This window comes from Trachymyrmex septentrionalis, unplaced genomic scaffold (assembly GCF_001594115.1).
Source record: "Trachymyrmex septentrionalis isolate Tsep2-gDNA-1 unplaced genomic scaffold, Tsep1.0 scaffold83, whole genome shotgun sequence".
NCBI lineage: Eukaryota > Metazoa > Arthropoda > Insecta > Hymenoptera > Formicidae > Trachymyrmex > Trachymyrmex septentrionalis.
In genome coordinates, this window is record NW_017306018.1 from 1,163,586 (window position 1) to 1,176,507 (window position 12,922).

General features: G+C 35.2%; 1 protein-coding gene across 10 annotated transcripts in view; it reads left to right on the forward strand.

Annotated features, from left to right (window-relative positions):
* The window catches only part of LOC108755078 (WD repeat-containing protein 7), a 15,187-nt gene extending 13,660 nt beyond the window's left edge, over positions 1-1,527 (forward strand). For all 10 annotated transcript variants that reach the window (XM_018497850.1, XM_018497851.1, XM_018497854.1 and 7 more), the window contains 4 exons: positions 100-423; positions 560-652; positions 864-1,061; positions 1,151-1,527. In XM_018497850.1, the coding sequence (XP_018353352.1) occupies positions 100-423; positions 560-652; positions 864-1,061; positions 1,151-1,336 (801 nt within the window). In that variant the 3' untranslated portion in view covers positions 1,337-1,527. The remainder of the gene's footprint in view (positions 1-99; positions 424-559; positions 653-863; positions 1,062-1,150) is intronic.
* The last annotated feature ends 11,395 nt before the right edge of the window (positions 1,528-12,922 follow it).

Here is a 12,922-nt window from a genome sequence, read left to right on the forward strand (position 1 = left end):
AACTTAAAACAAACATGCTCTTAGCGCTGAGATACTACTATGTCTCTTGATTATCTATTGTTTTTAATGATGGAATGGAATTGTTAACCTTGTTTGTAGGTTCTGTTAGGCCTATTGGAAATGTGCTGTGATGCGGATAAGTTGGTACCGAGTCTAACTTACGGCCTTCCTCTCACGCCGCAAGCCGATACTTGTCGTACAGCACGTCATGCTTTAACACTAATTGCTACCGCTAGACCAGCCGCTTTTATTACTACAATGGCTCGCGAAGTAGCCAGATTTAACACTCTCCAACAGAATGCCCAGACCTTAAACGTTAATCTGGGTGCAAGTGTCTTGACCAGGGCAAAGCCAGAGATTCTCAGAATTGTCGAACAACTAATTGACAAGATGCAGAGTGAGATGAGCGATCTTCTTGTAGAGGTATTAATTTTGTTTTAAAAACAAACTTAATTATTAAGAAAAATAAAATTTAGCCTATATGACGCGTTATATATATTTATAACAACAATAATATATCTATATTTATTAATTTATATTTAATTAATTATGTTTACAGGTAATGGACATTATTTTACATTGCCTTGATCCAGGTCATCTCAAAATGAAGCCTTTGAACGAAGTATTTCCAGCAGTGTGTAGATTTAATCAGGTAAGTCTTCCCTTCCCTCTCACAATTAAGATTTTTTTATGAAATTGTTGCTATTTGTTATGATTCAATTTTATAAGTTGTAATTTCATGAGTAAGGATTTATCATTTATTAAAAATTTGTCAATATACACCTTTTATTATTTTGAATATTTGGATCTATATTTTACGTCATATAAACCGTTTTATTTTTATAAATTTTTCACATTAACAGGTCAGTCATTGTCCAGCAACACGCAGGATAGCGGTTGGTGGTCGCGGAGGTCAACTAGCATTATACGAATTGCGAGGTAATGTCAAATGTCAAACTGTCTCAGCTCACTCGGCACCAGTCACTGCATTAGCATTTTCACCAGAAGGGAAATTTCTCGTTAGTTATTCTTGTTCTGAGAATAAACTATGTTTCTGGCAGGTAAGTGTGAATACAAGAGATTTTAATAAGATGTGTTTTGCTGGTTTATCTTGAAAACGCTGCTTGATCGATTATTTTATGATTTCCAGCAAACCAGTAGCGGTATGTTCGGCCTGGGCAATTCGCAGACTCGCTGCGTCAAGTCCTATAGTACTGCGCCCATCAACGACGTGGCCCGATTGAATCCTATGCGCTTGGCACGGCTGATTTGGATCAACAATCGCACGGTTACCTTAATGCTCGCCGACGGTTCAGAAACGCGCTTCAATGTTTGAACGTCACGCGAGATTAATTTGGAGTTACCAATGGCTTCGTTTGGCAAGCGAAAGCAGCTTGCTTGTCATTTAGGGTCGACTGCATTGATTGAGCTTGGTTTATGCAATGTTCTCTTTGTTGGTAGAGTTTTTATAGGAATACTAAAGGTAATTAATAATAGCGCCAACACTATTTTCATTTCAAGTTAAAAAATACTATATTTTATTGGTAGATTTTTTCGGAAGATTAAACATTTTAATAAATAGAAAATAAGCGATATGTCACACATGCATATGACTTAAAAATTATACTAATTTAAAGAGAACATTACATATATAAATCAGCGCTAACTATTTAGAATTAAATTTTCTTTCTTTTGTTTCTAACATTGAGAAAGATAAAAATATAATTTTAGAAGTTGGCTAATCAAAGCTGTGGACGCGATTTTAGTCGAAATAATTTATGTGCAAACCAGGAGTGTCGTCGCCAATTTTGGCGCACTCATTGGTACTTAATTGATAATACTAGTATTGAATAATTGGATTTCGCGATATTTCAATGTATGTACATCATCAGTATGTATGACTGTCCGGATCCAATTTTGTCGAGGACATTCTCCTCTCTGTTAGATAAAGTCAAGGCTAAGCAGTCTTATACTTGGCGCTAAATATGCGATATCCGAAAGTATGGATCACCGGCAATAGTTTCCTATTTAAATTACGCGAAGTTAGAGATTATGTAACACAAATTTGTTCCTGTTACCTTGATTTTTGAGTTGGCGTAGCTATGAATAATAACTCGTTATTGTTTTGTAAAATATAAGTCAAGTTATTTTTGAAGTATCTTCTCTATATTTTGAAGTATTTCCTTAGGTATGTTTTCATTCTGATTATTTGATTTGAATGATTGATAATTTAAAAACTACTGTTGAAAACAAAATATGAGAAACAATCATTGAATTCTCTAGAAAATTTAGTTATTTAGTAGGGAATTTTGAGGATTAATGACGTATTTTTTTATTTGTAGTTTATTTGTCAAATAATCTTATTGTACGCGTCGCAAGTAGTTAATGAATTTATAAAATTTTTTTTTTAATATCAAAGACTTAGAAATTTTCGGTCCGATAATCAGTTGGCACTGGTAACAAAGTGGACAAAATTATCGGGGAGATTATTAACTATTGGCTCCCACACATAGGACACAGCAACACTTGTCGTGCAGCGGAAGTTAGCGTGGTAGCCAATAACTTTTTTTTAAAAGCGAAAGAATTGACTACCGCATGGGGGTATCATGAAATTTTTTCCGATGGAGAGGGAAGGAGGAGAGGTTTTCAATCAACCCAGGGACTATGCACCCATCAGAATGACAATAAAAAAAAAAGGATTCTGCTATTGTACTGAAAAGAATGTCACTACACCAATTTTGTTATAATTTACAACAATTTTTAACATCATTGAATTCCATTTGAATATTTTTATAACTTTTAATGTTTCCTCGTACTTTATTTTGAAGAGGAAGAATACGTTTTGTACATCATGTAACTTTTAATTTATTTTTTTAAAGACTTTTTTAAAGAAGGATACAATTACTACTACAAGAAACGTGTATCAATTATAGCGTATATTCTGTTTTTCGTGACAAAAACCTTTTAAAAATTTTCTATTTCGCCGCGTGGCAATGTTGCCGCATCTTGTGTAAATACGGGAACGTAAGGAACTATTTCCTAGTCTGGAACAGGGATCCTTTAGTAAAGATAAGAAAACGCGTCTGTAAGCTCCGGATGTTGATCGCTGACATTCGGGGGCCACTTTCTTTTCGAAAATTGTACGCTTACAATTAATAGATTTGTTCTTTTTCGAAGAATTCTGAACTAGTTTTGAACTAATACAATAAAAGTGAAACAGAATGAAACTAGAGAGAATCAAAGAAGAGTGGAATGAAAGTGTTCTTTTCTTTGATTGGTTCCGCCATTTATTGTGCACTTTTGCAAATGTGCATGTGTGTGTATGTACATATATATACATATACACACAATACTAATGCGATATTAGTGTGTGCAGCACCGTATGTTCTATCACGCTTCTATATCTTCTACTCACTCTAACGAATGGCGGCTTCCGGCTGAATCCGTTTCACTCTCCTTTGATTCTTTTTCTGCTTTAAATAAATGTAAAATTTTTTTCCATTTTAATCTATATATAACAATCTTATAAGAAATAAAAAAAATGTTTTTTATACATTATTATCACGATATCCAACAAAATTCTGTACAATACATAAAAATTAATAAATTAAAGCCAGGCTGTGACGCCTCATCGTTATTATTAATTAAATTAGCATTTATTGTTATAAATAAAATGTAAAATTAATGATAAAAATAAAACTGTGAAACTAATAATAGTGGATATTTTATGTATATTAATTAGAAATAAAAGTATGCAGTTAATAGATTAGAGTAGTAGATAAATGCTCCAGATATTTAGAAATTAAATTAAATATATATTATCAGTTAAATACATCGCAAAATGCGACGATTTCAATAGTTCGAATATGACGAACAATACGAAATCGTCAATTCTTTTCAAGTTTTTATAAGAGATTATAAATCAGAATATTATGAAAGATAATGATAGGAAAGAGAAAAAGAAATACTTTATAAAAATATTTATGAAAGAGAAAAATATTTTATTATTTACGCGATATTTAAAGATTGATCTTTTTTACTTTCAGGACGTTGCTCATATATTAATCATTATCTTATTATTATAAAACTCAGAGTTCAAATTTCACGTTTGGAGAAATTTTTAGAGAAGGATATGACAAAGGAAGGGCGTAGAGAAGATCTCTACAAAGGGAAAAAAATAGAGATATTTCAAAGTGATTATTGAGATTGAATGCTTTGTTCCTGAGGCCAATGGAAAAGTTTGAAATTCGGTTTTTACTTGTTCGTATAATTTTTCGTACGTGAGAATTTGAAGATTCGGTGATCTTTGATGGGTGCATTGAAAAACCTACTACCTGCAATATTCTGCATTCAAGTCAACATTCTATACTTCAGATGGTGTGCAAAGTGTTTTGTGTAAGGTGACTTTTTAAATCACTCGTACGTGATATAAACAAAGAACAGGTACAAAGGAGAAAACAAAATGTAAATATAATAACCTAAACCTTCTAAGGTAGATCTTTTCAAACCATTAATTTTCACTGTATTTATAATGTTGTAAATATTATTCGGAACATTATTATATATATAATTGTTATATATTCTTCCAATCGTTTATTAAAATATGTTTAATTGTTTTTAATATCTGCACGGCGGTATTCTCTAAATTTGTATTATTTAAAAATGTTTAGACTATATCGTAATAAGAACATTTAATATGTTTAAATCATTTTTAGCTTTATACATATAACTCTAATAATATAAAACGATTTATAAAAATCATACTTTAAAGAGAGAGAGAGAGAGAGAGAGAGAGAGAAAGATTTCTTTTTTCGAACATCGTTTTAAAAATAACATGAATTATATAAAAATAAATAAAAGTAAATATTTAAGATATATCATTTTTTATGTAATTTTTCTTTAAATGATATATAAATAATATTAAATATTTCATTTGTTAAAAAAGAAGGAGAGAAAATAAAAAATATTTTTTCTATAAATAACGAGTGATCATTAGAAAAAAAAAATTAATTAAAAAAAAATTTCAATTGATTAGAAAAAATAATTTCTTTAAATACGAGCTTTAAATATAAATGATAATATTTATTTGAATCTTAAGAATTGTAAATGTTAATTATATAAAATATGTAAATACTCTTAAAGTATCTTATTAAATGAATCATTTGTTTATCATATTAAATAAATACTTAAATAAATTATTTATAAAATCTTGTATACAAAATATGCTAATAAAATCCCGAATTATTAAGATTGCAATATAAAACTTGCTCCCTTAAATACCACATAAACTCACTATGTGATCCTATAATTTAAGAACGAACATTTATTGAATTATTATACGATTATTCGTCGAATAAATGTCGAACAACACATGTCAGAAAGACAATCGATCTCGTCGGCGTTTTTCCTTCTCAGTCACGGAATTGAAGAAGGAGAATGGTGAGAATTTGCAACGACGCGCTCCGCGAAAGACGCACGAAGGGTCGCGGTGCAAATTCACCCCATTCATCCCCGTGCGACGTGCACAAGAACATTAAAAACAAGTGCGAAGTGGGGGAAGACGCTCGGCTGCAGCAGCAACGGAAGCATAACGGGAGAGGAGGACTATCGGCCGAAGACAGAGATGGAGAGGGAGAAACTCGAAGAGGCTACATTTTCAGTGGTAGAGGGGATGCCCGCACAGCTGCCACGTGGGAGTGGCCGAGGAGTCGGAGGCTGCGCCAATGGGATGCGAGAGGCGTTATCTCGACACGTAGTTACTTTCCTCACTGTGGATGGTAACGCACACAGACGCACATCCACGGTGCGTTACCATCCACAGAAATACTTTGCACGTACGGTGGACCAACGCGCGGGAATGATGGAGAGAGAGAGAGAGAGAGAGAGAGAGAGAGAGAGAGAGAGTCTTGCATCAGAGCGAGAGAGGGGGGAGGGAGAAGGGGAGGGAGAGGGAGAGGGAGAGAGAGAGAGATATCTTATCCGTGCCGTAATACAGATACCCGCGTAAATAAATAATAAATTATACGAGGATACATGGAAAGTGACTGATGTACACAATCATTAATATAACTCTATCAATGAGAAGGGTAGCTTGGCGATGATATCGGATAGATCCCACAAACGGCCCCGTACAAACGTGTGTTACATCAAACTGGACCAGTGACGCAAGAGAGGGAAGAAGAAGAGGAAGGGAGATGAGCGAAGGTGCGAGGAGGACGACGAAGGCGGGGGCGACGAATCGGTCGCTGTTGGTCCATGATGGGCGGAAGGGGGAGGAAGTCCAACATGCACGGTGCACCCAGTTGTACGGCCAAATACGCGCGACGCTGTGTATATGCACACGTGCGACGCGACCAGTCTGATTAATTGATCGCGTAAGGTGCGCGGATTTCGAGGCCCGAGATCGAAGGGCTGTCGTCGTCGTCGTCGTTGTCTCCGCCGCCGCCGCCGCCGCCGCCGCCGCCGCTGCCGCCGCCACCACCGCCGTCGCCGCCCGCGCTTGCCGGCGATCTCGGAGTATCGGGTAGCCGCGAAAAGGGTGCCCGTCTCTTCGAAGAATTAACTTCGACTCGTCAAACGAGAAGGATCGGCGCCACGAACGGAGATCGGTCGCGAGCGCAGCGAAGCGGCTGACCCGCGATTACTCGGGATGACGTGTCCCGAGGAGGTCGTCGCGGAGAAAGTGTAATCGTTTGATTAACGCGAGGTGCCAAGGACATACGTCGTACGTGTTCTTGAGGGGGAAAACCGAGAAGACAAACTCGTGGGAAAATTCGTGGAGAAACTCTGCTGTTGAGAGGAGCGATGAGCGATCGCGCTCGAGTTGCACGAAATGACGAATTTATTTTAACGTGACCGAGAGGGATTAATAAACGCTCCGTTTAGTGATTATATCGAGTTGCACGGTGATATTCCGGACAAGAAACAGGAGACGCGGTGTTTGCAGAGTTACCAGAGTGACTAACGTTTTTAATTTTAACGAGTCGGAGATTCGGCGCGTCGCGTGTATAATTAAAAAAAAAAAAGAGATTGAATGTTTTTGTTACTTTAACTATGCCATGATATTATGCAATGAGAATTCAGCAATTTCAAAGTGAGAAGAAGCGAAAGGAAGTTGTGGAGGATCGCATGTGTTTCCAGAAACGACCGATCTCGATCGCGAATAGGTGCATCAAGACGATTATTAGATGCTATTTAAAAAAATGATTTTCGCGGCTGTTGAACTTCGATGTGAGTTACAGTTTCGGTTTAATTATTGAATGGAGCGCTTTAGAATAGTGACTCCTTAGATTCCGACGGAAAGAGGATGCGACGGCTCTGAAAGTGCGATCGATTTGTTTCTGATATGAACAAAAAAATTTGCAAAATGAAATTCTACGCTAACTGACAATCAACGTGTTTGATGTTTTATTGCGACGCGTTTCGGCGTTTTATTGCGACGAAGGATCTAAAAAGAAGCATTTTATTAATAGACACTTCGGAAAATAAAATAAAAGTGAGATAGAAATCTGGAATAAAAAAATATATATTTCAAAAGATATATTCCGTACTCTAATTTTAATAGCTTTAATTAATTAATCATTAAATACCACATAATAATTTAAATAAAATGAAATCAATTTAAATAATAATGAATAATATAATTATTTTAACGGCGTTGTTTATACGTGAGCTAGTATAGTAGTGAAAAGTACGGCGAAATTAAAGTAAAATAAAAAGTAAATAATAAAAAGTCGCGTTATAAAACAAAATTTTGGAACATGTTTAAAATGTTTATCGTTAACAGAAAATTCAAGCTATTTTAACGGATTATTGCTAACAGAAAGTTATTTCATTGTGCAATAATAACGAATCTCGACGGAGTGCAATAATAACGAATAATAATATTATTTTATAACATTTTTCACGTGAATCTAAAGCAGGACGCGCATTCACAATTGACCGCGACAAAAACGTTTAAATGTACCATGAGAAACTAAAATCATTAATAGTTGTGGCTAAAGTAGTTCGGTCAATAATTAATGATCCGCCTCGACAAATTGGTGGTGTCGACGAGCCTCAAAGTCGCACGGCGATACGAATGAGGAGAACGGCAAATCTTCCAGAAATGACAAGGAAATTCAAGCCGTCGCTGGAAATGTGTCAAGCACCGTCGGCTTGATAAAAGTGCGCGTCTCCAGGAAAGTTGAGCGAAATCAGAGGGAGCCTGCCGAGGGAGATTAATTGGTTCTACCCACTCTTCCTCCTGCGGGCCCCAATGAAAGATAAAAGCGAGCTCTCACTAAAGGTTCGTAAAACAATCGATTTCTCACTCAAAATCTGACACGTATAGATTCAACGCAAGAACAATGAGAACCAAACGAGGAGCATCCCTTCTCTGTACTTTTAATATACACGCAAAATAAAATCGTGAAATTCAGAGATAACAATAGCGTTTTACAGTTACTAGGCTTGAAGGTATTAAGAAGTCTCGATTACGTTCATATAAAAATGATTAAAATACTGTCGAGATTATTATCTTTTTTTTTTTAAGGATGGATTGAATTACTTTGCGAATTAAACTTGTTTAAATAAAATTTAATTAAATAAATTGTGAATGTTACTTCACAATTATTGAATTAATCAACTTGATTATTGTAATTCATTATTGTAAGAACGAGAATTGTTGTAAAAACTTTAAGATAAAAATATATTTTTTATAGAATAGAAAATAAAATTTATTTATTATACTTATCTTCTCTCAGCTGACATATATATATTAAATTATTCAATATCAAATTATGAATAATTTAATATAAAAAAATATTTTTAGAAACCCATTTGATACATTCACGTATTCTTCATTCTGTTGCATCGTATATTTAAAACGCTTGAAATCGAAACTTGAGATTGAAGAACAACCCGCATTCATCGATATTTCCGATACATCTTCCTTTGATATCTTCGTTTCGCACAAGTAATCTTTCCTAATCGTCATTGGCATCTCTGCATTTTGAATAACGACATACGTTTGCACACCAATAGCGTGAGAAAGCGGTAAAAATGTTTAGATCATCTAAAATTTTAACCTTGTGTTAATAATAAGCAGATTTATAACATTAATTTACAGCGATATTTAAGAAGCTTTTTTTAATATTATTTTACAGTACTTATTATATCATTATAATTAATTTATTACGTCAGATTATAATCTACTGCCGTAGAATTTATGTAATAACTCATAATTTGAATATTAATAAAATTACTAATATTTTTCATTATATTGTATAATTAACAATAATTATTTAATGTTACTTAATGTTGAATAATTTTTTCAATTAAAAGTTTTATGAGAAAAAATTGAAAAGTGTTTCTCTACAAAAAATATCTTTTGTACAAATCTGTTTATTTATCACTGTAAGATTAGCGAAGTTTGGAAGAATAATGTAATTGCTGATGTTATCAGGATATTTTTACATTGATTGAGTTGATGGTCGTATCATAAAAGCATCAGCGCGAAAATATTGTTTAATCTAATTCACAATTTTATTAGGAATATAGGCTAATTTTATCTTGTCACAGGTGTAATTCGAGCGCGCGGATGCAGGTAAATTGTTCGTTGAAACGCATTGAATTTATCTCGATATTATGTTTCGGTGCCCGCATAATCTTTCACACGACACATAGTGTACGAGCTTCTACCCTTCCTCTAATATCTCAATCCCTCGAGATTGATTTTTCTTTTGAGAACTCTCACAATTATTCCAACCGAAGAAACTGAATTAATTTAGATGCAAGAAGTCGCTACGTCGCGTCGAAAGACGTTCCTTTAATATGATCGCGTATTGAAAAATCGCTTGATGTAAAATAAGTTCCTTGACGATACTTGGGGTGCGTTTTATTCAATGTTCGCGACGTTCGCATGCATTATTTTATCCTTGTTTAACATTTGATGACAACGAGGATGAAATGATACTCGCGAACGTTTCGAACATTAAGTGGAACGCATCCCTAGTGCGAAGAGAATATTTTGATCTAAAGCTGTGTCGTGATTGATTCTCACAAAGAGACAGCACGAGAAAATTAGTACGAATGCTTTTCATTTGGTGCAAACACAAGTATCATTCTATCCCTGATGAAAATAAAAATCAGAGTGTAAGTCGAATGGGAGAGTAACAGAAACGTAAACAAAACTTCTAGACAAACTTCCAGACTTCTAGAAAATTGAACATTAAAATGTAAAAGAAGTGTGAATACTTCTTTTACATTTCATTGTTCCAATTTTCGCCTTCTAGAAGTTTCGTTCACGCTTCTGTTACTCTCCCATTACATCCGATTTACGTTTCGATTTTTATTTTTATCAGAAATCTTTTTTGGCATTCAGTGAGTAACAAAGATAGAATGTATCACAAATGGAAAGCATCCCATCTGATCTATTGCGAAAATTTGCAGCGTGGCCTGTAGACTACACTGCACAATTTCCAGCAAGATCACGAGCACGCATGCACGACAATCTTGAGAGTCAGTCATGTAACTTAATTTTTCCATAAAGCGGAAACGCAAAAATTAAAAATTTTTTGTATCTATGTGTGTACATACATATATAAAAGTTTTCACTTATTTTCACTTTTCACGTTTCCGCATTAGAGAAACAATTACGTGATTGACCCGCAGCGAGCAAAAATGTATCGTACGTCGCAGGTTTAATTTATCAGGCCTAATTAGACTTAAATGAAACTTTTCTATGAAAGAAACTTAATTTTTTCTTCAGAACATTCCAATACGTTCCTCAGTCATTAAATCTCGATTTAAATGTTTATTCTAGATAAGTCACCGGGTCTGCGTGTTCTCGAAAGACGACATAAATCTTCCAAGCGTGCGTTCCGTTAGAATCTTCTCTCTCTGCATCAAGAATGCACCTACTCAGCCATCCTATCGCGTCTAAAAGCGCCGTCGAGGCAAAAGGGGTTGAAACGCGTGATTTATCCGCTCGTGAGCGCGACGCGCGTGTGAAACGGATCGGACTATTTTCGAGTTACCGTACTCACGCTCGCGTTGGATTCTCATTTCGCCGACGAGGGTGAGGAAGAGGGAAGGCAGAAGGAAACGCGACGTAAAGAAAATAGGAAAGCGCGTAACGCGTCACGGCAGCCGTGAAGAGGCGTACCGTTTCCTGAAGCGATTTGTAATGAAGGAACGGTCGGACGTGATCCTTGTGCGTGATCCTGGCCGCTATACCCTTCCGCATCTCACGTAGCAGAAACATCATGCTGAGGACTTGCGCCTTCGCTTGGGCGAGCAGCTGTCACGATAGCGTAAATCTCCGCTCGGATCGCGTGTGCTCGCTTGGACGGGTATCTATCTCGAAACTTTATTTTCAAACTTTTTTTAACGTCGAATTGTCACTGTCGTACTTGAGACGAGAAGCCAAACTCCTGTCATATATCAATGCTTTCGATATAACGCGATAGTGCTTTCTCTCTACAGAAAAGACAACATTCTCTCACATTGTAACAATAAATTCAAGACTTTTTCAGTGACGTTATAATTACGGAATTCTAAAAAAAAGAAAAAGAAAAAAAAATAAAACGTAGAAAGTAGCCTGAGAATGTCTTGCACTGTAGATGGCCAAGGTTAAATCTGTATCCCTACAGAAAGGAATAATATAACTGACCAATTTATTACTTAAAGAACATCATTAATTATTTATTTGGAGCATTGAAAACCAGTGTTTTTAATATTTAATCTTCCACCGACAATGTTGAATTTTAAAGATACAGTTGATTTTTTCATTATAAAAATTCTGATAAATAAATTTAAATCTCTAAAAAAAAAAAAATAAGTAAAATATAATTCAATTTCTTTGATAATAAAAACTTATTGCTAAAACTTTCAGAAGAGTAAGATATAGAAATTTTGTAAATTTTATATGCAGTCTGGAACAACATAAAAATTTGCATTGAAATTCGAAGACACACGTTACAATTGTCGTTGTTGAAAATTTCACATTGTCGACGGAGAGTTAAAATAAATAACTAATTACTATCTTTCCCGAAAGTTAAAACAAATTCTACAAAAATGCGATTTTAGTCATGAAATTACTTTTGCGGCTTTAAAAAATCGCATGACGATTGTCGGACGATTCGCGAATTGACGGAGGCGAGCGTTCGCCATGACGTCCGTATTACCGCGGCAATAATAATAGTAATTCATGAATGGTTCGGTCGCAATGGCTAATAATAGTGGTAAGTAAGTGGTAGTCGTAACGGTGGTGGCAATAATTGAATGAACCCGCGCGCGCGCGGGTGTGCGCCTTACAACATCCTGGCACGTGCGTAAACAGCTCTTAGGTAATTCAGGGTGACGCCCGACGTGTATATGCAAAACGCTCGCAAACAGCGGCGTGCTTTTCTAGAGAAACTTCGCGCGCGGACACGCGCCGATCATTACCTCTCTGCGGGAACGCCGAAGATTTTTAACTCCTTCATTCTTCCACCTCTTGGTTCGCAAACGCCTGGAGTAACACTTGGAACAAAGAACCGCGTGAACATATTTATTAACAACTGCTGTTCTAGTTTTCTAGGAACAAATCGCGGACGAAAGTTAGAGAGAACCGGAGGGATAATCCGTATATTTATTATTTCAATAAATAATATATTTATTATTTATTGTGTCCTGGCTTGAACATTACGTTCCAGATAATTCTGTATGTTGTAAATATGGAGTATAAAAGTCGTTAAGTAGTTAAAAAAATATAAATAATTTTGTGGAAAATTAGCAACTAAAAGAATATATAATAAGAGAATTTTAATAGGTGCTAGTTTAGAGAATTAAAAAACTAGCAGCTACAAAATTATAATTCTGTAAGTTATATAAAACACTGCCGTGTCTCTAGACTTTCTTAGCTGCTAGCTTTAAAAAAAAAATACAATTTATAGAATTA